This window comes from Enhydra lutris, unplaced genomic scaffold, assembly GCF_002288905.1.
Source record: "Enhydra lutris kenyoni isolate GAN:26980312 unplaced genomic scaffold, ASM228890v2 scaffoldscaffold75, whole genome shotgun sequence".
In the NCBI taxonomy this organism is placed as follows: Eukaryota; Metazoa; Chordata; class Mammalia; order Carnivora; family Mustelidae; genus Enhydra; species Enhydra lutris.
The window spans coordinates 933,773-957,706 of record NW_019154159.1 but is presented as its reverse complement, the minus strand read 5'-3'; the positions used below and the strand labels follow the sequence as shown (position 1 = coordinate 957,706).

At 52.4% G+C, this 23,934-nt stretch overlaps 1 protein-coding gene across 4 annotated transcripts in view; it reads right to left on the bottom strand.

Moving 5' to 3' along the window:
- The window catches only part of LOC111160343 (SAP30 binding protein), a 37,026-nt gene that overhangs the window by 3,447 nt on the left and 9,645 nt on the right, over nt 1–23,934 (bottom strand). For 2 of the 4 annotated variants that reach the window (XM_022523389.1, XM_022523390.1), the window contains 6 exons: nt 9,578–9,620; nt 4,627–4,715; nt 2,341–2,432; nt 1,552–1,612; nt 1,041–1,092; nt 88–146 (listed from right to left, as the gene is read on the bottom strand). In XM_022523389.1, the coding sequence (XP_022379097.1) occupies nt 88–146; nt 1,041–1,092; nt 1,552–1,612; nt 2,341–2,432; nt 4,627–4,715; nt 9,578–9,620 (396 nt within the window). Of the gene's footprint in view, nt 1–87; nt 147–272; nt 480–1,040; nt 1,093–1,551; nt 1,613–2,340; nt 2,433–4,626; nt 4,716–9,577; nt 9,621–23,934 lie in introns of all 4 variants that reach the window. The other 2 variants (XM_022523387.1, XM_022523388.1) reach the window with 2 other exon arrangements.

Genomic DNA, 23,934 nt, shown 5'->3' with positions numbered 1-23,934 from the left:
GGTACCTTCAAGCTGACGGTGGGGGCTGCGAAATGACAGTCCACACACCTGCCCCTCCCACCACCAGGACATTCATCCATCACTTACTTTGGTTCGTTCCTTTTTGGCCTTTTCCAATTTGTCCATTTCAATCTTCTGGGCTTTAGCTACAAAGACAACAGAAGATCTAAGAAAAGCAGCCCTGGAACAGCTCCCGCGTGAGGGGCCACTTTAGGCCGAGGGCCCCTACACCCGCACTTGCCACGCCCCATACTCTTGCTCAGTGCGCACACCCAGCCTCCAGGCCATGGGGCTCACTGTCCTGTTGCGATGGACAAATGGAAGGGCCGGTCCTCGGCTGGCACCAAGCAGAGGCCTCACACCAGCAGGCTCAGGGGCTGGGGCTGTGCACCCTCGTGTGGAGGGGCCGGCTGCTCCTAAGCGCCAGCAGACTGTCGTCGCCATGTGGGGATGCAGGCCCCGTGTGGACAACCTACCCGCTGACCCAGAAAAGCCGGGTTACAAACTTGAGGTACAATGTTGGCAACTCATTCAAATTAAAGCAGGACAAAACTTGTATGGGCCAAACCAAACACACCTACAGGCCAGATCTGGGCAAGGGGCTGCTGGGTTAAGACCTGTCAGCAGAGGGCTCGGACTCTGAAATTCCTCTCTGCTCTCCCTGTGGGGACCCTTGAGAAAATGTTTTCCCACTGGCCTCAGGACACGCTGTCCCCCTGCCTGCGACACTCTCTCTGCACCTTCGAACCTCAGCTGGAATAGGACTTCCTCGGCAAGGCCGATCCCACCCCCTCTGCCCTGGCCCCCTTCAGCTGGTTAGGGCGCCCTACCTGCACCCCCACCACACCCGTCACTGCTGGGACTGCTCCTTCTTTGCCTTCTGTGCCAGGTCGTAAGCCTCCTAAGTCACAGCAGGTCTGTACCATTCAAGGCTGTATACCCACTGCCCCGGACATGGCCTGACACAGGGGAGACCCTGAAATACATGTTGGCAGGCTGACCGAACAGACGGAAGGACAGATGGACGGACGGCCACCTACCTAATGCCTCATAGTAGGAGTCCTCAGACCAGCCGTGGGGGTCGAACATATCCTGCAAAATAAAGAGCTAACACTGTAGCCAGCAAGGGTTGTTGGATGACAAATGGCTTAAAAACCCAAGTCCCTCCATGGATTTTTCCTAGTCTGGAGGCCCCTGCCGTAAGGGCACAGGGGCTCAGCTGTTATCCCTGGTCCAGCCACGGGGTAACCGATTTTCTCCTGGGAGTATGAGGCAGTGAGGCCTTCGTCTGTGGACTTTGCCACAGGAGCACAGCGAGTGCACGCTTGGGCCCTAACCAGTCAGGGTCCCAGGGCCAGGTCTGTCGCTGTGATTGCTCTCCTGGACTATTTTAGAGCCAGGGGGGCTCACTCGAGGGAGCGGGGCCTGCGCTCTTCAGCCAGCACTGCTGCTACGCGGGCCTGCGTAGTGGCTCCAGGCCAAATCCAGCAGAGCGAGCGCAGTGCCCTGGGCAGCCCCCCTCAACCCGCCGCCTCTGCGCGCAGGGCATACCTTTGGGTAGTTGGTGCCCAGCTCGTCAATTGCACAGAACTGGATCAGCTTCTCGTAGATGCTGAAAGAACAGCAGAAGGCACTGAGCGAGCCCTGGTCCCACGCCGTGTGTGCGGCAGATTCTGAGAGATCAGAACCGTCTGGTTCTTGGGCTCAAACGACCCCTTTAAACGCAGCTGAACTGTTCCGAGCAAGCTTCGTGATAGAAGGGGAAATGTCCCCTGGCCTGGCATGAAGTCATTCCTAGTCCTCCCCGTGCCCAGAGAGATGGCTCATTAGCCAGGGGCCAGGACAGGTACGGTGTCCAGGTGTTCGGTCTTATCCAGACATCTGACCTAGTTTGTGGGGCGGGGCGGGGCGGGGCAGGTCCCTGATGTCACTATATCAGACTCCCATGTGTGCCATGTGCTTGGGGCCCTGGATGGAGTAAGACCTGGACAAATCTCTGTACCTAAATCCTGTCACCTGCGTGCAGCACCAGTGACAGTTTGGAAGGGAAGAGGAACCCACACGGACTATCTAGTCCAATTCCCCCACTGTAGAGATGAGGAGACTGAGGCCTCGAGAGGCTGTATGCCTTAGGAGCAGAGTGAGGAGGAGAACCCAGCTCAGGCCTCTTGGCTTCCACTCTTCATCCTGGTTTCTGTGTTACTGCAGCCTGGGTGGTGGCCGCTGTGGGCACAGGGGCGATCTTAGCTAGGCCTCTCCCTGCCACTTCCACAGGGGCATTCCAGTTTCCAGGCCGACATCAGTGACTCACCTGATCCTACAGGCCCATGGAAAACTCACCTGGGGTTCCGAAATTCTTTTTTCCTTTGGATAATGTAGTTCATATCCATTCCCTCTTTTATCTTCCGCTCATAAAGCTTCTGGATCTTGTCCTACAGAAGAGAAACAGAAGGGTACTTCTGACACCACCTACCCATGGCAATCCCAGCCTGTGGTCACATGTGCTGGGTGGACACTTGGGCCACAGAGACCCACAGAGCCATGCGAAGACCTACTCCAGTCACATTGTCTTTCTCCACCCAGCCTGCGACCAGGGCTGAGCACAAGTAAGAGAAACCGAAGACCAGTCTGTTTTCGTTTTGCTTTCTCCTCACTCCCTCTGGATGGCTGGCAGAGGGAGCAGTAAAAGGTCAAGGCAGAGAAACCATGAAGAAGACAATGGAGGACTCCTCCACTGTCAGTCAGCTCCTGAATCACCCCAAGAAGATGGGCAGGGGGGCTCAATGCTGGTTTTCAATTTTAACATAGGCTTCAGTCCTCAGTGGGAGACCTGGGAAGGCTACATCCTTTCAGAGGAAGGAAGGAGTAGTGTTTTTTGGATTTGGCCCCACAAACTTCCTACAGTATCCTTTGTAGGCAGGCTCACAGATGGCCAGTCCCCACGACGTTATTAAGAGGCACTGTCAGGGTCAAGAGCCGGTCTCATTAAAGTTACCCACCCCCCCAGACCCGTCCTCTGGCTTTCAGTGGGCAACAGGAGAACCAGCTGGCAGGGAGCCAGGCCAGTCCCACAGGTGTCTCAAGGCCCAGAGAGATGAGGCCGGTAGCAGATGGCAGCCGCATCACCCAGCGTGGGAAGAGGCCCCAGAATCCCGGGTCTCAGGGCAGAGTCACCTCCGAGAAGGAGCAGTCTTACCCAGCAAGGCTGGTGCTGGCCCAGGGCAAGGTCTCTGTGCAGCCTCCCCCACTAGTGGCGGCTAAATGCACAGACTCTGCAGAAGGAAAACATGTGGGGCACTCTTCACCTGCAGGAGGTGGTGGGCAGGGCCGGAGGTCCCGTGTGACGCCCTTGGGGGACATCAGGAGAGGTGATCCACTCCCTGTGTCAGAAGGCTGACTCCTTCTGCCGAGACTGGCCAGAGGAAGCACTGAAGTGTAGAGAGAGGTCTGTAATGCATTTGCTAGGGCAGAGACCACCAAGAATGACACACCTCCCCGTTCTCTCTTCAAGGGCAAACCAGGGAGGCCTCACACGGAAGGCTTGGCCCACTGAGGCCAACCTGTATCTTACAGATTACTCTCCTGGGTTTCCTGGGCCATCAGATGGGTTCTCCCATTTCGGGTCAACTAAAGTGTTCATTGAAGGTCATGGTTTCTACCACTAGAAGGATCTAAAAATGAGAAATGCGCTGAACTTGAGGGCTGAGCCAGCTGGCTGTCTGTGTGGCAGAGACTGCTGGACTGTCCTTACAGGCTGCGGCTTGCTGCCTGGTGGGGAGACGGGGTGCTGTGCTCATGGACAGCTCAGCCAAGGGAGGAGACTTCTGGGAAAGGAAGAGGATCTGCGTCGTGCCCCCAGCCCCAACGAGGGCCCTGCCCAGCCAGCTGCATTCCGCAGCTCCTGGGCCCCTTAGTCATGCATCCGTTAGGATGGCACCCTGGGCCTGTGCTGTGGCCAGAGGAACCAGCAGAACCTACGGGATCAAAGGTAGAGCAGGGGGACTGGGTGCCCATGTTGGGCAGCCCCGGGTGTCTGCTCTTGTGTCCATCACGAGGTTCCACACACACGGGAACCCGCCAAGGGCCAAGCAGAAACAACTGCAGGCGCTGAAAAGGAGGTACAAGGCCCAGCTGCCCCCGAGGCCCTGCTCCCAAGGGAGTGACTGCACTAACTGCCCCAGTTCCTCCCGGTTTCAAAACCCCAGGCCGGGACTGTCTGCGACTCTGTGAGGAGAGGAGGACAAGAACCTTAGGCACATCAATGCCTGTGTTTTTGCATTTCTACAAACTGTCTTCCATTCTCGTGGTTCCTCCATTTCTCAGTCAAGTGCCCCCTGGCTCAGCTGGGCCGCACAGAAAGTCACGGTATTTTCTCTGTCCAGGCTTAGGACCCCATGGAGGGCGAGCTAGGGGGTCCCCGCTCGAACAGCACCAGGTGATGGTGGGGGGCTGGCGGTGGGCGCAGAGCAAACTCCTGTCGCAGGCGAGGAGAGGTGACCAGGATGTGCGGGCCCCCGCTGACCTGGCTGTTTCTTCTACGGAAGGCTCTTTAAGTCAGACCAAACCGGACACCTGAGCAGCCCTCCCCCCCTGACAAGGGCTGTGGCAGCTGAGCCCCGCACTTACTTGCAAGTGGTTCGAACACCTGCCAGGGGGCTCGGGCGGGATCTTGATTTCATCGGGTGACATGTTCCGGACTCTTTCAGAAAAGGAGGCTGTGAGAGAATAGAAAGAATTCTCTGTGGATGTATGTGGTGGGGGGCGGGGGGCGGGTGTAGGATGGGGGCTAAACATGGTTAGGAAAAAAAAGGCACATACGACTTTTTCAGGGAGAGAGAAAGGCTGTGAAACAGTACAGTGGTGTTCAGAGTGGCTTCTCTGTCATCTGAGTTGAGATCGAATGACCAGAAGGAGCCAGCGTGTGCCAACACGGGGGAAGAGAAGTTCAGGCAGAGGGGACAGGCATGAAGAATGCATAAAACCACGTCCTAGAAGTGAACTTTTCAGGAAAAGGTCTGTCCAGGGTTTGCTGGTAAACGTCTAACAACCCGCTGGGAGAAGGGGAGGGAGCTTTGAGCTTCAGCACCTGCCAGTTTCTGGGTTACTGATGCTCTTGTTGCTGGACCCAGGCCCAGGAAGAGGGGAGCACCACTGGTTCACAGTGTGAGCCAGCTCCAAACCGCCCACTGGCTATGTTCCTTTAACACCTCCCAGGATTCTGGAAGCTCTTGCCCAAGATAGAGGAGAAGTTCAGAGTTCCTCTAGGACTCAAAACATTCAAAACTGCCTGGTGCATAAATGACGTTTTACAAGAAATTACCTGTTATTAGTTTAGTCTTTTGAAAATAAACCAATCAACCCTCCGTTGGCCCACCTCATTCTTGGGAACAAAAGGCCTGATTCTGACGTGAAGAACCACAACTCCCAAGGGATAATTCCCTCGGAGATCTGCCACTGCCCACCCAAGTTGCCCGCTCTGTCCCTTCCCCATAGCCTCTGGCCACCCTGGGCCTGCAGAATGTGCTCGGGATCGGACAATGCACCATTTGTTGTAAGATTCTGTCTGTGCTCTTTAAAACGTTCTCTCATGAAAAGGGCCATACAATGAGCAAACGGCAGGCGGAGTGGGGTGGGGCAGGATGAAGGGAAAGAATGAACAAACCAGCACCAATAACACCCAGCAAGCAGCTGCTGGGTACCCACTGTGTGCCAGGCCCTGGGCCAGACTACCTCTTAGCCCTGAGTGGCTGTCCGGACGGGCTGGTGAGAGCCTAGCTAGCACAGCCTTTGCCTTCTTTTCTCCCAGCGCCGGGTTAATATTTTTCTTAGCAGATAAGGTACTTTGATCTCCGCTCAGAGCGCCACTATTGGTATAAGCAGTTCAGTGCTGAGCAGGGCTGAGGGCATGGCTCTGTGGGCTCTGCCAGTCTCAGTTGCTGCAGAACAGGCCTGCACACACTGCTAAGCCCGAGGCTGGGGCAGAGTCTCAACACGCTACACGTGCCAACGCCTCCGGTCGGCAGCGGGGTTCTCACTGGATTCGCCCTGACAACAGAGCGCTAGGCCAGCCATTTTGGGTGAGGGCAAGACCGGGATGGGGTGACCTACCCTGCTGTGGACCTGGGACATGAGTGCAGCCCAGGAGCAGTTTCCACCAAGGGACTACGTGCTCCTCTTTGCCCGGCCTTTCCCTTCTGCCTCCTGAGTCCTGAAGCAAGATCTGGCTGGAGTTCAAGTCTCCTCCCGACTTCCCCCTTCTTTTCAGCCCTGGGAGGGGCTGGGGTTCTCGGCCAGAGGCTCAAGCAGGATGCAGAGGCCAGCTGAGAGCGGAATTGGCCGGGGCGAGCTGTCCTCGGTATTTCTAGAGGGCAAAAACAAGGAGGGCCCTGGCATGCTTTGGGCACAAATGAGAAGGGTGAAGCTCTTCCCTGGGGGTGGGGGGGTGGGAGAGGGAGGGAGAGAGAGAGAGAGTGTGTGTGTGTATGTGTGTGTGCAGCACGGACAAAGAACGCCCTTTGGCATTTGCCAGGAAAGCCTTTTGGAAGAACAGGGTGTGACACCGTTGCCACGGCAACCCAACCACACTAGGGCTCAAGTGCTATACAGTATGACTGGGGGTGGGGGGGAGCCCCTCCTGAGCTCCCGGGTTAGGCACAAAAGCATTCCTATGAAGTAACTGGCAAGTGAAGGGACAGCTAGAAAATTAGGTAAAAAATTCTGCACAGCTTCCAGGAGCAATCTTTCAGGGATTCTCTTTCCTAAGTCCCAGCACGATCTCAAGTAGAAGGACCTCAAACCTGCATATATGGTCATTTGAGCAGCCACAAAGCCTCAAACCATTTTCCCAGGAAATCCGTTGAGAAATGTGTCCAGGCCCTTAGGGCAGCTCCAGGCACCATGGCTGCTCTTGGGTGTGCTGGGGCATTCTAGAAGGGCAGCTGTACTCAGAAGTCTACCTTGGTGATTCACCCCTGTGCACAGCCAAGCCAGGAAACAGCCCTGGTATCCATAGCTACCCGGTGTGAATCTGAGCAGGAGCGGCTCGTTGGTCGAGCTTACGTAATGGTGGGGAGCAAGGAGTGCCGGGGGGGGGGTACTGTGGGGCTGGGAGCAGGAAGCAGTGCAGTGCTCTCTACTTCACTAGGGACACGGAGAACCCAACCGATTACCACCCCAGGCCATTGTTCCAGGCATGAGCACGGGGCGCCAGTGGGGCACCTGGAGGGCATATGTGCTCGGCTCTGCAAAGTGGCCACGGTGTTGGAGAGACCTGTGAGTCAGCTTCTCCGCTTTCATTTGCTCCATTAAACCTGGGGCTACACATATGTCTACACATATGAAAATCCTTCCCATACCGGGAGAGCAACCTGAGAGTCCCATCTCCAGAGGTATTAACGAAGGAGCTGAGTGCAGACTGAGCTCAACTATCACCTCGTCACTGAAGATCGGTAGGAGGAATCAGGACGATGAGGCTTCAAGACCTACTGGGGTGAACAGAGAAAAAACTATGGGGGTAACCCTACTGTGAAAGAACGTACTTAGAAGTAAAATGGAACTACGGATATGCCCAGTAACACGGAAGAATCTCAAACACATGGTGAGTGAAAGAAGCCAGACAAACAACAAGATGGTCATTTCATTTCTATCTGTGGTTCTCAACTGGGGGGGGGGGCAATTACGTTCCCCCAGCCCTCACGGGGACATCTGGGACATGTCTAGAAACATTTTTCCCTGTCACATCTGGCAGGGGGAAGGGAGTGCTAGGGGCATCCTGAAGACTGAGGATATGCTAAAACACGGTGTCAAACACACGCCAGGCCCCCACGACAAGGAATGCTCCAGCCCAAAATGGCAAGAGTGCCAAGGCTGAGAAATCCTGCTCTTTATGAAATTCTAAAAAAAGGCAAAACTGTAGTGAGAAAAATAGATCACTGCTTGCCTGAGGCCAAGGGAGGAAACGGTCTACAAGGAGAGGGGTATGGGGAACATTCTGGAGTGATGGGAAAAAAAAAATTTTGTTTTAAACATTTATTTCTCTTTAAGTTAGCTCTAGGCCTAATGTGGGGCTTGAACTCGTGACGCCGAGATCAACAGTCACAGTCTCCACAAACTGAGCCAGCCGGCGCCCCCGGAGTGACAGATGTGTCTTACACTGTGACTGTGACGGGGGTCACCAGGACTATATGGATGTGGCAAAGCTCATCTAATGGCACAAAGTGGCAAGGAGAGAGCAGGTGGAAGCTGGGGAAGAAGAAGTCGTGGTGGAGATGGCTGATGTGCCCCCATCCCACAGCCTGCCAGACACCGTGGCCTTGAGCACAGCAGCGGGCTCCCAGGCAGGCTGTTTGCAGACCTACAACCACCCCCACCCCTAGTTTCTTGGGAGTACATGCAGGGCCTGGCGAGGCGGGGAGGGAATGGGAGACCGAGGCTCTGGTCCATACCTACCCCTGTGGATTACCCACTCGAAGGAAGCCACACTCTGCTTCCTCTGTCTGCAAAGCCAAGGGGCGCATCCACTGAGCGCCATTTTCTAAGGAGTGAACACTAAGGTCTAGAAAAATTCTGGTTTTTATAGGATTTTAAAGACTCACTCAGGGATAAAGGCAGAATCCTGCTGAGGGCCTGGGCTAGTCATCGTGGTACATTCCTACCCAAGCCTTCCTCAGCAAACAAAAGTAATGGAACAACTTTCAGTTCTTTTAGTTAGGAAACCAGAATGGGTCCCCACATCCTGTAACCCTTTAGAGGATCCCGTCCAAAAATGGGACAGGTCCAAGGGGCTGCAAGCCACAAAGCCTCCATCTGGAAGAGTGGGAGTGGCTTTTGCAGGCCGCAGTTGTGGCAACCCCGAGGCAGCAGGACCTCCGCTTTGTGAAGGTTAACACAGCAGGCAGGGAAAGATGGTCACAGTCACCACAGAGAGGGAGGGTCACCCTTTCCATGAGGTTGGGACAGGCTTTGGAAGAGCTGTTTACAAAGCCCACAACCAAACTGTCAGAGTTGAGGGACTTTCTAAAAAGGATCAGGAGGCTGGGGCTAGCACAGGACTGGGATGACAGGTGTGCCATTTTTCAGAAACATGACTGCCCCGCCCTCCTAAGTCACAAAGTATCCTAGACTCTGGGGCTGTGAGGCATGTTCCCTCCTGGGGACAGAACAAAGTGCCAGCAGAGGCCACATTTGCTCCTTGACTACATGAGTATGCCAGCAAAGTGGGGCGGAGGCGTTCAAGGACAGAGGACAGGCCTAGGGCACAAGGGGAATGAGCTCCCAGCTGGAGGAGGCCCCAAATCCATCCTGACAACACTGGCAACTGACCGAAGCCCAATGAAACGCACCATGAATATGGTTTTCAAAGAAGAATTGTTCCCTGGGTGTCCTACTCAGACATCTTAGCAATGTCAAAGGCCCCGAGAGCGCACATGAAGAGAAGGCTGTCAGCAGAACGGCGGCCTTGGCTGAAGCAGAGAGAAGCCCCACGCGGGGGCAGGCCCGGGCATGGTGGGAAGCCAGGTCACTCTGGGCAAGGCTCAGACATCTGCCCCCAAGACCCCCCCCCCCCCGGGGTACTCACCAACTAATTCCTGAGGATCTCGCTTTTCTACTTCTGGGTTATCCTGCAAAAGAGAAACAAATACAAGGAGGTAAGTCCAGGACTCCTGACCCACAGCTCCTCTCTCCACTGAAACCACACAGGATTTTAAGGGAGGAGAAAAGGTGCAAGTGATACAAGGAACCTAAGAGCGAGCTGGTGCTTTGGGGGCCTTCTGGGACCCCGGAGCCACCTCAGCCCCCTCCGTCATCAGAGCGGCCAGGACGCTCAGATGCCTGCTTCAGTCTCTCCTCCATGGCCTCCAGCAGGAACCAACATCCACCAATGCTGAGGAGAGCAGACACCAGCCTCCGTCGCCTGGATGCCTGGACCCTGCCCACCGTCTCCCCTGGGGGCTGGTCAGCCATCCCTGATCACGTCGCCCCTACTTGGCACCAAGGAAGCAAGAGAAGGCAACTTCCCAACATGAGAATTCCAAGAGACAAAAGTCTCTGTTGCCAAGAGATTGTTCTCGCTTTCAGTTTAAGCAGAAACGGGAGAGTGTATCGTCAGGGGAAAGCTCGTGGAACCCTGGGGCAGGCATGTGCTGGGCCTTTAAATAAGTGACTGACCCGGGCCCCAGTAAGGTCCTGGCACAGGGGCGGCTTCTCTCCTGGCTCTCCTGGGCTCACCTCTCGACTCTTTACATTGGCTTTCTCTCGCTCCAAAGAAAAAGCTCTCCCTGATCCTTAACGCAAACTTCCGCCCCGCAACACCACTTCTGTGTGTCCTTCAGGCTGGCCGAGAGCAGAAATTTCTGGGCAAAGCTTTCTTATCAGGCATTCTTCTGGACTCGCTCTATATTTCCCTGCTCAGAGTACAGGCTTCATCTAAACCGAAGCCACCTGGAGAAGGCTACGGTCCCAGCCCCCGTCGCAAGCCTGGACACAGGGAGGGAGGAAGGCCTCCCCTTGCTTCCACTGTCCCAGATGGCCGCTGGCAACAACATACCTGTGTCACCCATCTCGGGGAAAACCCGGCCCCTCACACACAGCCCACTCAGGGCTCTCAAGGGCCACCACAGGCTAAGGATCAAAGTGGCAGAAGCTGGGCTCACAGGAAGCTGTTATCTCCTTTCTTTTCCCTTTGGTTGGCAGGGGCGGGGGCAGACAAGACAGGAACAACTCTGGAAAATGGGCACCTGGCCACAGCTGCAGAGCTCTTGTGTGCTCCACTTACGATTATACCAAGTAACATTTCAGAAAAGAAGGTGCCAGGAGGCCATCGAAAGCCCTCCCGTGCCATGGCTCCTGGCCAAGAGCAGAGTAGTGGTTCTTAATGTCCTTCCCCAAAAAGTCCCTCCTGATTCTGGGACAGGCCCAAACCCCTCACTCTTCTGAACACTGCAGCCATTCATTCGACCTGGACGGGCGTGACGTCCTAGGCCAGGCTGCTTAGCAACCGGTCTCCCCCAGCCACCCGCCCCCTGCCCATCAGGTGGGCAAAGAGGAGGCAGGCCTGTGCGAGGGAGCGGAGGGCTTGGGAGGCGAGCCTGGAGGACTGCCACGGCCAATCCAGGCTGGTCATCAACCAGCTGCTTTACGGGGCACGCCCGTCTCCAGGGGCCCCACAACAACCCCTTTGTAGCAGTGACTCCCAAGGAACCAATGTTAAATAGCGTGGCAGCAACAAAACGTGGGGTTGGAAAACGTCCTTAAATTTTCCCTCTAGGGGACAGCTTTCTGGGTGCTAACTGTGGGAAAACATTAGTTGGGTACATCCTACCTCCCCTCCCCCGACCAGTATTCCAAGGACTGACCCTTAACCATTCAAAGGCTGCCTGGGGAACCTTCCCAAAGCACCACAGGGCACCAGCCCCTCAGCTGGCCTGAGGAGGGAGGCAAGACAGCAACGTGGGAATTCCACAGGGTCCACTATTCCAGAGGCACAGGAAGTTGGTCACCAAACACAGTGTCTCTTCTATAGGGAAAATACTTGTTCACCTGCAGGTTCCTTGGGCTGGGTGAAAGGCTGTGAGCCACCCTGGGGCCTCCAGCAGCCTGTGTGCGGCCCCCACCCCCAAGACAGGAGGGGTCAGGGTGGGAGGGGCGGGGATTCCTGCATTTCACAAGGCCCTTGCCTGGCTTAGCTAGGGGTGTTCAGTCACATCTCAGGGAGAAAGGCAATGCTGGGGCAAAAATCACCAACAGGAAGGTGTTCTCCCTTCTTTCCATCTTTGGCTTGGTTACTCATTCTTTCAAACTAATCTTTCTACACAAACACAAAAAGTGATAAAGTTGATAGTTGGTTTCAATTTGCCAACTGGTCTACTCTTTGCTTTTTCACTCTTACAGCACTGCGTGGGTACACACGCGCACACCCCCGGGTGGGGCGTGTCCAGGGTGCCCCCGGAGCCCCATGGAGCTATGGACTCCTGCTCAACCCCAAACCCGCCATCCCCAGGAACAGCCCCTCCCCTGCAGCAGAATTCAGCTCCATGATCCCTCAAGCAGAGTGTCAACGCCTATGAACCATGGACCCAACTCTAAGTGCAAGAAGACTCTTTTGCCTTAAGAGAATCCTATAAACCGAAAATATAAATGAGCCACCCCGGACGGGAAGCCATATACTTTTGCACAAAGTTCTCCGGGAAAGACCTTGGAATCTGTGGTTGTACGGATCCCTCCCTGTCACGACTACCCATGACCGGGACTCCTAGGCCCCGACAATGAAACAATGGGAACCTGTGCCTCCTGGTGGCCACACCTTGTTAGGTTTTAGAATATAATTCTTCCGTCCTCTGACATGAATAAGCTGGGCTGTGAGCCTGCTGAGCTCCAGGCCAAGATGCCCCCCAAGATGAAGGCCAACAACCCAGGTTCTTTTGGATCCAAAAACATTTAACCCCACATCCTGCCGGAGCACAAGGATGCTGAGTTATGCCCCACACCAAAGGGCCTGTGGAGCCAAACACCAGTGTTCTTCAAAGGGGGATGAACCCAGGACCTCAAACGATGCTGAAGAACAGCAGCAAGGAAGCAGAGTTGGGGGGTCTGCTGAGATGATGGAGGATGGCTGTCAAATTCCCCAAAGACGCTTGCTGGGTTATTTCCCCTCAACTGTCCAGCAAGGTACATTTCATCCAATAAAGGTAGCCTCAGGGGGAGACAAAGTCCTGGGGGCGGGGGCGGTCCACACCCGAGAAGAAGACCTAGACAGACACCCTCCTACCAGTCATGCCTCAGATACCAGGAACTCAGTACAAAATGAACCAAGCATCCATGATAGTTATTTTGGAAGGCAGCCATGAAAAAACATTTGATGAAGTATTTAATATGACAGAGCTAAGGAGAGTGACGGAAGGTTCACATTATTAAACTGCCAGTTGTCCAAGACAACGGTTATAAACCCACCACGGGTTCTCTCTGTGCCCTTAAGGAGGCCGGAAGGCAGCCGTTAGGAGGATACAAGTACAAAGCAACAAGAAACCACTGTTCTGTTCTTCTCCCACGGTGCTGTTCTGGAATGCACAGGAGGGTCCCTGTCTTGACTTGTATGAATCTGTCCCCCTGACCTGCAGGGGAATAGTCTCGGCTGGTCAAAGTCACGAACTCAGCCAGGAGACCTCGTACCAGACACGTGTCTGAGTCAGCTGGGAGGCAAGGAACCCACAGCCCAGAGACTGGGACAGGCCTGGACGCAGGCGCGCATGGCCCTCAGATGCGGTGGGCCAAGGGCTTTCCCTCCGGTTCACTAGGAAGGTGAAAACAAAGCATCTCACCTAGCAGCTCCGAGGAGAAAAGACCAGGTAAGCCTCTTCAGCTGTCTAGTTCAAGTCTGCGTAAGACTCCAAGAAAAACAAAACAAATGCACAGCTTCTGAAGAAGCCGACTGAGAACACGGGAAGGGCAGGACAAGTGCTGAGCTGGTCTAAGACATAAACTCTGAGGCGAGGCCCCTCCTCCCGACTGTCGGTGCTCCTCTAACCTCGCCAGGCTCCCCCCTGAGCCTAAAGCCTCAGTGACTAGGGCGCCAGGGCATGAAGTGGCGGCAGCAGGCCAGGGGGTGGCCCTGGAGAACAATGATCAGGACCTGCCCAATTTTGGTTCCTTAATCATTTGGGTCCAAGACCCATAAGGATGCGGCAGATACAACAGGGGCCTTGTTCTCAGGGACTGCAGAACCTGGAATGTGGTTCCCCCTGTAGAGAATACAGAAGTCCAGCCACTCAGAAACTATGACTGGAGCAGAGGAAGGAAACAGAAACAATACATCTCCATGACGTGGGCTAAGCTGCCGTTTGAGCAGGGAGGACTTGCTCAGCAGAACAGTACCAGATCCCGGCCGAGAGAGAATGGAGTTTTATTTAGAGCCAACAACACTTCATCGGTCGCTCCTGGAGCCAGCCCCACAAAGCCCGCTCAAAGGTCCAGTGTCCGACCGCAGCCACAGCCGTGCAGCCCCCAGCCGCTGGATTCTGGCCCATCTAAACGTGGTGGCTTTGCCCCAGCTTTGGGAGCATCGGGCCCAGAGAAAGTACTCTGAACAGAGGGCAGAGGCCTCTCCCCGCTGCCGGGGGAAGAATGCAACAGCCTATACAGTTTCCCATACATGACTGGCCTAATCCTGCTTCTTGAAAGTAGGTGGCAGCTGGCGAGGTGGATTAGTAAAACAATGCTCTCCAAATCTTCGATTCTCCCAGACCTGGGACTGGCCAAGCAGTTATTAAGATCTGGTGACAGCTCACTGAGAGGACTCCTCACTGTGGTCCAAGGCCCTGGGTGACACCACGCCGGCCATGTCGGCCCCCTCCTCCCAGCACCGAGCAGCACCAGGGCCCCGGGAGAACTGGCTACCCGCAACTCCTCCTCCTCACTCTTGCTGAAAAGTAAGCCTCATTGAGACCTCAGTCCTCAGCTCAAGGAAGTCATCTTCTGTCCCACCCCATCAAGCCAATAAGGCCGTTTGCTCTGTTTTGGGCCCTCACTGTCTTAGTTACCATGGTGTTCCCAGCACCTGCAGGTTCCTGCCCTGCCCACAACAGGTGCTTGAATACTGCTCGACCCTGATGAGACAAACAGACAGACAGACACACACACACACACACACACACACTCCTTTGTAACAGGCCAGCGGTCCCTTCCTCCACCCAGTTCCAGACCGCCTTCAGCTGCAGTGCTCCCCGGCACCAGACTCCAGACCGGTTTAGAGCCACAGTTAGCTTCCATGTGGGAAGTGTCAGATGGGGAGGCAGCAGAGGGGAACTAAGAAAGGGGCTAGACTTGGCAAAGAAAGGCTGACGAGAGACAGGCAGAAGGAGGAAGGCCACAGGAACAATACTGAATTAAAAACAAAAAACCCCCTTAAATCTAGCTTGACACTCCTAATCCTAAAACAAAAAAAACAGAATTATCATATAGTTAACCCCTTTCCTTATTGCACAAATAATTTATTGAAGGTTTATTACATACTGGGCAGCAGGCCAAACACTGGGGACAGAATATGAACGCAACTCAATCTCGAGGAATAAAAACCACTTCCAAGCTCCAAAAAAAAAAAAAAAGACTGTGGTTTGACGGCCATGAATGGGGCATATGGAGACTATCAGTAATCCCAAGGCTCGGCAGAAGTCACCGAACCCCATGTTGCACAGGCTCGGCCCTCCCTGACACAGATGCCCAGTGTCTGCGCCGTTTTCCCACACACGCAGGGGAGCCTTGGAGAAAGCCCATCACCGGCACATTTCCTTCTGCTGTATCCTGTTGGCCAGGATTGGGTGACTGCCATGGCAACACTGCCTGCCTGGGGATGGAAACACTCAACTTGTCAGAAAAATGGGCGGAAGTTGGTGGGGTCACTCCGGACCCAATGGACTCACCTTCACTGACGGGAAGGCTCAGTTCCCCAAGCAGAGGTTTCTACAGGAAAGGGTTAAACATGCATCCGCTAAGACAAATTAAGCCAGCTCTAGAGCTGGCCTTGTAGGGCGCCTGGGTGGCTCAGTACTTAAGTGTCTGCCTTTGGATCCCAGGGTCCTGGGATCATCAGGCTCCCTGCTTGGCGGGAAGCCTGCTTGTCCCTCTCCCACTCCCTCTGCTTGTATTCCCTCTCTGTGTCTCTGTCAAATAAATAAATTAATTAATTAAAAAAAATCTTAAAAACAAACAAACAAGGGGCACCTGGGTGGCTCAGTGGGTTAAGCCTCTGCCTTCAACTCAGGTCCTGGGATCGAGCCCCGCATCGGGCTCTCTGCTCAGCAGGGAGCCTGCTTCCCCATCCCCCTCTCTACCTACTTGTGATCTGTCTGTCAAATAAATAAATAAAATCTTTGGGGCACCTGGGTGGCTCAGTGGGTTAAGCCTCTGCCTTCGGCTCAGGTCATGATCTCAGGGTCCTGGGATCAAGCCCCGCATCGGGCTCTCTGCTCAGCAGGGAGCCTGCTTCCTCCTCTCTCTCTGCCTGCCTGTCTGCCTACTTGTGATCTCTGCCTGTCAAATAAATAAATAAAATCTTTAAAAAAAAATAAATAAATAAAATCTTTAAAACAAGCAAACAAACAAACAAACCTGGCCTTGTAGACTGAAGAAAAGAGGAAAACAGTTTCTTTTCCCTATCTGAAAATTTTAGCCCAAAAAGCCAACATCGCTCAGTGTGGTGCTGACGCTCTGTCACGTGGAATCATCCAGACTTCAGTGTAAATGCAAAGCTCTGGCCAAGAGCCATTTCCCAAGGGGAGACTTTGGTATCTGATTTGATTACATTTGATTCAAGACATCTGAAGACTCTGAGTTTCTAGAAAGTTGCAGAAGATGTTCAGAAAGGGACCTTCCATTCCTCCCTCTTATACCTAGGGGTGTCTGTGTTTGGGTCAAGAGGTCACTTCACAGCAAGAATCTGAATTAGCCCTTCAGTGGTGCGTCAGGTTGTACTTTTTTCTTAAAGGTCTTCCATAAAAACAGTGTCTCTACGTTTCAAATTGTTATTTGGGGACAAGGTGGAAGGGCTGGGAGCCAGACAAGGACAAAGAAAATAGCTTTGTGAGGCTGAGGACAGAAAAGTTAAGTCTTTCTGACATATAACTCGACATGCTCACTAAATTACACTAGCATCATCCCATCTGAGAGGTCAGCCGCCGAACACGTGTTAAGATTAACACATAGGACAAAAGTAACAGATACCAGAAAGCCAGGAGATTGGAAAGGCAAATTGGTCACCATCTGCAAAAAGGCAGAAAGAGGAATTAACGATCTACGGGGCCAAAAGCAAAAGCCTGTGCTTTTAAAGCACCATTTAGAAAACACCAAACTCCAAAGTTAGGAATGCAAATGAGCAAAATCTTCTTGAACCCAGAAATTGCACGCAGCATTTCAAGGGACAAGGATTAGAATTACAGAACGAGGGTGGGAAGTGCCAGATCCCTCCCAAAGGACAGGCAGCTTGTTTTCTGAATCATAGAATTTCAAAAAGATAAACCCTGACTAGGGAAGGAGGCACCCAGCCACACCTCGGTTAGTAATCTGTGGCATCTGGGCCCAAAGGGAAGAAGTATGTTGGGGCTTGCAGGGCTGGAGGCTGGCCGACTGGGCCTGCGGGGGCTCCTTCTGGCTGCAGAACCACAAAGGAACGGGGTGGGGCTTCTGGGAGTCTGAGCCTCAGTTGACTTGGGGCAAGTACAGTCTGTTGGCAGTTCAGTGGAGCCAAGAGGGGAGGTCAGAGGGAGAATAATGGTCCTTCTCCTCTGCAGGAGATCACCACTTCCAGTGATGACATTTCTATCAGAAGTGCTCAGCTTAAGATGTAATCAGACCTTCTCTGGCAGGTGGCTAGACAAAGGACCTAGCTTGGAATTCTTTCAATCTGGACAACAAAAGAGCTATTTCCCTCTATAAAAGTGCTACAGCCTGCACTGCAGCGCCCCCCCCCCCCCAATTCTCTGTCCTGTCTGCTGCTCGGATCAGGTCACCATTTAGAAGCACAGACCCCAGCATGGAAATTCCATGACTCCCACTTCTGCAAGGGCAACCCCAGCTTTGTTAAAGATGAGTGGCCATTTGGCCATCCTGGTGAGAGAGCAGGGAAGCACGAAATGTTAAGTAAGGAGGCTTGGGCATTCTCAACAATTCAAAGGCCACATTATAACTTCCAGCAAGAAGTTCAGAGTGGGGGCGCCTGGGTGGCTCAGTGGGTTAAGCCTCTGCCTTCGCCTCAGGTCATGGTCTCAGGGTCCTGGGATCGAGCCCCACATCGGGCTCTCTGCTCAGCAGAGAGCCTGCTTCCCTTCCTCTCTCTCTCTGCCTGCCTCTCTGCCTGCTTGTGATCTCTGTCAGATAACTAAATAAAATCTTAAAAAAAAAAAAAAAAAAAAGAAGTTCAGAGTGGATGACTCCCAATCCAGCAATGGTCAAGGGCCATTTCCGTCTCTGGTCTCAGATGAGTCATGCTGCAATCTTTTTTCTAATCAGCCCTCAAAGGGTCACGAGGTACGGGAGGCACAACATGGGGGAAGGTAGGATAACAAAACCAAGATGGAGGGACCAAGTACATATGCTCCCTCCCAGGCCCCAAACCACTTGAACCCACTCCAAGCTAACACATATCATCCGAATCTCCCTTACCACGAGGCAGACATTATCATTCCCATCTTACAGATAACTAAACCAAGGCAAAGTCCAATGAAGTGGCTTCTTGTCTAGGCGGTGGCAATGCTGAGACTCAAGCCCAAGTCTGTCCGACCCAAAGCCTAGTAGTACTGCTTTCCAATTTCTGATCCCCTCCCTCTAGACTACAAGGCGGCAGATAATAACGGTTTCTCCGAAGCCTTTGGTTCAACAACTGGGGAAGCCAACATCAAAGACCAAGGAGAAAAAATATCCTTCCAGGAATGACTCCATAGTAAGTCACAGAGCAAAGGAGGCGTTAAGGGGGGAAGACAGCCAAAAGTATTACCTTTTAACTGTAAGGAGTAGGGAAATAGCTCAAGGGTCCACAGTGCTCCAGTGAGTAATGTCTGAGCTGACCTGAATGGAATGACTGGTACTGAAGATTTAATCATATAACCAGTGAGGGCTGCTACCCTGTCCATAGCCTAGAGACTTCCTGGGTGCTTTTGGAAGGAATGCTACCAAATCCTAACCACTGTTCAGCCCTCCTCCCTTCCTGGGTGAACAATCATGGGGACTGTGAGAACTCAAGTTTCAAAGAATGAGTTATTTCTTCTAACCCACGTAAAGAGCACGGCATGTGTTCTGCCCACCAGAGCCTAATCGTGGTGTTTTGTTCAGTAACAATTATAAACAAATTAATTTTTTTTGCTACTGGAGGGTACTCACTCTGGTTTGTATTCTAGCTAGCTCACATGAGAAGAGCTTCAGGAACTGATGTGAAAAAGTACGCTAGTGACTGGTCTTTCCCTTAGAATAAATGCCAGATCTCAACCTTTCCTGTATCATTCCTCTTTGAAGGTTTTTAGAAAATGACAAAAAAAGTTTCTTCTTAGAGCAAAGTTTCATTGAGCTATAACTCACGTTCCACACAATTCTAAGTGTTTAGCTTCTCATTTCCCACCGCTGTTATAATTACTCAGACTGGAACAACACTGAAAATGTTTTTTATTCAGATGGAAACAAAACTGAGTGCAAAATATGTATGCTCTTATGCGAGCAAACAGAAAGGACAGAAGAATGAAATGGATGCACTGTGAAGATTGTGGAATTAGGTGATTTTTTTTTCTTTTACAAAATATTCAATTCCTGCTATTATAGTAATTTGACAATAAAATTAAAATAAAACAAAATCCTGATAGGAAAACCACCAGAAAAACAGTATCATATAACCCTTTCAGGTATCAAAGACCGCTAAGAAAAAGTCCAAGTTTATGCTTGAACAGCTAACCTTTGCTGTACCATCCTGAAGAGTAATTTTCAGTAGAATATTCCACAAGCATGGGTTCTTCTGAAGCTCACCAAGCAAAGGCACACGATGACCCGCCTGTGAAGGCTGGAAAAGGACTCAGGTTCCTATACCACACCGTACAACCTGCACCCCCCCTTTTTTTTTAAGATTTTATTTATTCATTTGACAGAGAGAGAGAGAGATCACAAGTAGGCAGAGAGGCAGGCAGTGAGGGGGAGCAGGCTCCCCGCTGAGCAGAGCCCAATGCGGGGCTCGATCTCAGGACCCCAAGACCATGACCTGAGCCAAAGGCAGAGGCTTAGCCCACTGAGCCACCCAGGTGCTCCCCCCAACTTTTTAAAAAAAGATTTATTTGAGAGAGAGAGGGGAGAGAGAAAATAAGCATGGGAAGGGGGGGCAGAGGGAGAGAGAATCTCAAGTAGACTTGGAGCTGAAGCCAGGAGTCACGTGCTTAACCAACCACACCACCCAGGTGCCCCACAACCTGTCTCTCTCTCTTTTTTTTTTTTTAAAGATTTTTATTTATTTATTGGACAGAGAGAGATCACAAGTAGACAGAGAGGCAGGCAGAGAGAGAGAGGGAAGCAGGCTCCCCGCTGAGCAGAGAGCCCCATGTGGGGCTCGATCCCATGACCCCGAGATCATGACCCGAGCCGAAGGCAGTGGCTTAACCCACTGAGCCACCCAGGCGCCCCACAACCTGTCTCTCTTAAGTAGCCTTCACGGTAAACAGAACCCTATGCAGCTTGTTTATGAAAAGCCTTAGCATCTTCCTGTCTGACTTCAGAGTCCTGGAGGAAGAGCACACTCAAAGCCCGAAGAGGAAAACATTGGCTCTGCGGCAATCCTGCAGAAGCTGGTGCATGTTCCAGAGCACCTTTCCTTGGACGGCCAATAAAGAGAATCAAGGATTTCAACTGGAAATGCAGCCCACCTGCAATGGCTGGGAGGCTCCTGGAAGTTCTTCCTAAAATCAGTAGCCAGTAACAAATTCCTTGGAAATAAGATCCATGGGCAGTTTCCAGTCTCCAGATGTTTGATTCTGAAACTTGGAAAGATCAGTAATAATGCCTTGACGGGAGATGCCTGGGTGGCTCAGCTGGTTAAGCCTCTGGCTTCAGTCCTGTATCGGCCTCCTTGCTTGGGCAGGGAGCCTGCTTCTTCCTTTGCCTGCCGCTCCTTCTCCTTGTGTTCGTTCTCTTTTTGACAAATAAATAAATAAAATCTTAAAAAAAAAAAAAAAGCTAGGGGGTGCCTAGGTGGCTCAGTGGGTTAAGCCTCTGCCTTCAGCTCAGGTTATGATCTCAGGGTCCTGGGATTGAGCCCCGAACTGGGCTCTCTGCTCAGCGAGAAGCCTGCTTCCCCCTCCCTCTCTGCCTGCTTGTGCTCTCTCTCTGTCAAACAAATAAATAAAATCTTAAAGGAAAAATGCTGGGGTGGGGGAGAGGCTGGAGAGGAGAAGGAGCAGGGGATTACTGAATCAGCTCTATCCAGTGGGAATCCTTCCTCTAGACTTCAAGCCAATTAATAACACTTGGTGACCAAGACACTTGACCTCCTTAAGGGAATTCAAGTGTGTGAGGTACAGTCACCTAAGGTGAGACTCGTGAGTGGCTGAGCCCAGCCTCCAGGGAGGATGAGAACCTTACAAGTCCCGGTGCTCTGGAACTGCAGAGACAATCTACCAACAAGGTTCACAGACTGCCATCAAAGCACCCAGGACGCTGCAGAAAACTCACAAAGGATACACATGGCATTTAAAAATTTCAAGGGAGGGGAGCCTGGGTGGCTCAGTTGGCTCTTGATTTTGGCTCAGGTCATGATCTCAGGGTCCTGAGATCGAGCCCGGTGTCAGGCGACTTCACACTAGGTGTGGACTGGGATTGGGATTCTCTCCCTCCCTCTGCCCCCAACCTCCGCTCACACTCTCCCTCTCAAAAAAGATAAATCAAAATTTCAAGGGGATCACAGCATGAATCAGTATCCATCGGACACCACACAAATTCATGGATTATCCTTTCAAGCGGCTACCAAACTGTGAGGCTAGGAATACTGTTTCGAGTTAACTGCTGGGTATTTCTTTTGGCCTGTGAGTTCTGTGATAAAATTCCTGAGACAGCAAGGGTGCCATGAACTGAGAAGAATGTGGCAACTTGTGACCTGCAGGATGGGGGCCTCTGGGCAGACCCAGTTGTGTTAAAAAGCACCCGCACGCATCACACCACCTGGTGAAGTGGGCATCACAGACGAGCTGAGGGCCGCTGAAGCCAGGTGCCTGTGGTCCCAGAGCTGCAGGGAGCCGAAGCGCGCTCAACCTGGGTCTTCTGACTCCAAGTCCACTAACTCCAAGTTGGCTCCAAGGGTATGAACTCACATTTCTGCACTATTTTCGGGGTCAAAAAAATTTTTTTTAAAAGATTTTATTTATTTGATAGAGAAAGAGAGAGTGGTTTCATAAGCAGGGGGAGCAGCAGCAAGAGGGAGAAGCATGCTCCCCACCGAGCAGAGCCCGATGCGGGGCTCGATCCCAGGACCCCAGGATCAGGACCTGAGCTGAAGGCAGACACTCAAACAAAACTGAGCCACCTAGGCACCCCTTAGGGTCAAAGAATCTTAGAAATGTTTTATTTTGGGGCATTTGGGTGGCTCCATTGGTTATGCGTCTGTCTGCCTTCAGCTCAGGTCCTGAACCCAGGGTCCTGGGATTGAGCCCTGTGTAGGGATTCCTGATCATCAGGGACTCTGCTTCTCCCTCTCCCTCCGCCTTCCCCCTCCACTCATGTTCTCTCTCTCAAACAAATAAAATCAAATCTTTAAAAAAATGTTTTATTTTAATCAGAGTTATACACACCTTTAAAAAAAATGCCGGAACCGTATTTTCTCCCACCCGATGCCACCTTCTTGACCCAGAGACACTATTTTGTTTTGACAGATGTTTGCTCTTAGGGCCAAGAGGATTCTTTTCCCAGGTCAAAGCCGGGACTGCAACACGGCAGGGAGCCGGCAATCCCACCCCGCACAGCATAGCAAAGCCGGCCCTCCCAGCTAGCTGGCAGAGGGCCGCTCCGGCTTTCCCGTGCCAGGTCATCAATGCCCGTGTTTGTTTTCAAAGGAAGGGTGTGTCAGAGACAGTAAGCCAGTGGAAATACCTTCATCCACGGGAACTGTGGGAGTGGGGAAAAAAATAAGCAAGGGAAAACGTTCCAGGGTAGCCGAGGTAGACCACGGACAAAAGAGAGTGGGAAAAGGAAGCCCATATGCCAAGGGCAAACAGATGGAGGAAACACTTAAGCCATCTGGCACCCTCGTGCCTACAGTAAAGAGCTGAAGGGGAGGCCTGCCACTTCTGGTCCAACTTTTTCTAGGAGAGCAGTGCCACCTTCTGTTGAGTGATCAGATCAGAGTCAGGCTGCTTACTGAGGAGGTAAGATCAGAAAACTGGAAGTTGGAGAGAAAGACACAATGGAACAGAAGTGCAGAAGCATTCTTCTTCCCGTGGAATGTTCGGCCACCTCCTTTGCTCTAGCGTTAGGGCAAACTCAGCAACCCAGAGCTTGATCCTGCCTCCCAGGCTGATGGATTAGAACTAAAGTCTCCCTCCAGAGGTGGGTCTGGAGTTACCATTTCTTACTCAACTTTCCAAATATGGGACTTTGCGCTCAGAGGCAACCCCCAACATCAGTGATAAAAATTAGGGCAATTCCCAGTCTTTGTATTCTACACTTGTACTTTCTCAAGTCAGCAGATAGTAAGTGGAGTGAGAGAACACTCAACTTCGATTATCCATAATGTCCACGCCCTTCCCCAGAAGACCACTTGGGGGAGGGGCAGCGGTCAGTCCAACCCCAATTCACACATTTCTTTAGGACATTCTTTTTTTTTTTAAAGATTTTATTTATTTATTTGACAGAGAGAGAGATCACAAGTAGGCAGAGAGGCAGGCAGAGAAAGAGGGGGAAGTGGGCTCTCTGATGAGCAGAGCGCCCAATGTGGGGCTCGATCCCAAGACCCTGAGATCATGACCTGAGCCGAAGGCAGAGGCTTAACCCACTGAGCCACCGAGGCGCCCCTCTTTAGGGCATTCTTGACAAAGGCTTTCTTTCTTTCTCTCTCTCTTTTTTTTTTTTTTTGACAAAGGCTTTCTTAAAACTTGTCTGAAAAAGGTCCAGAAACAGGGAGCTCACTACCTTGGGAAGCAAACGTGTCTCCCGTAACTCTGTGCGTTGCTTTACGGTCTGCACCTGGCTTTCCCCTCCCTGCTCCTCCCCTAGGGGCCCTTCAAACAGCAGACAATGCAGGCTCTTCCCCCATCACCTCTCTCAGCTCCTTAACCTCTCAGGTAACATGGTTTCTAGCTAGATCCCTCTAGCCCCCTCACCTTTATGACTGCTCTCCTCTGAATGCACTCCAGTCTCAAAATGTGGAATTTGTAATTCCCAAACAAGCCCAACGACAGGGTGACCAGCCTGGGAAGCAAGCACAGGAGG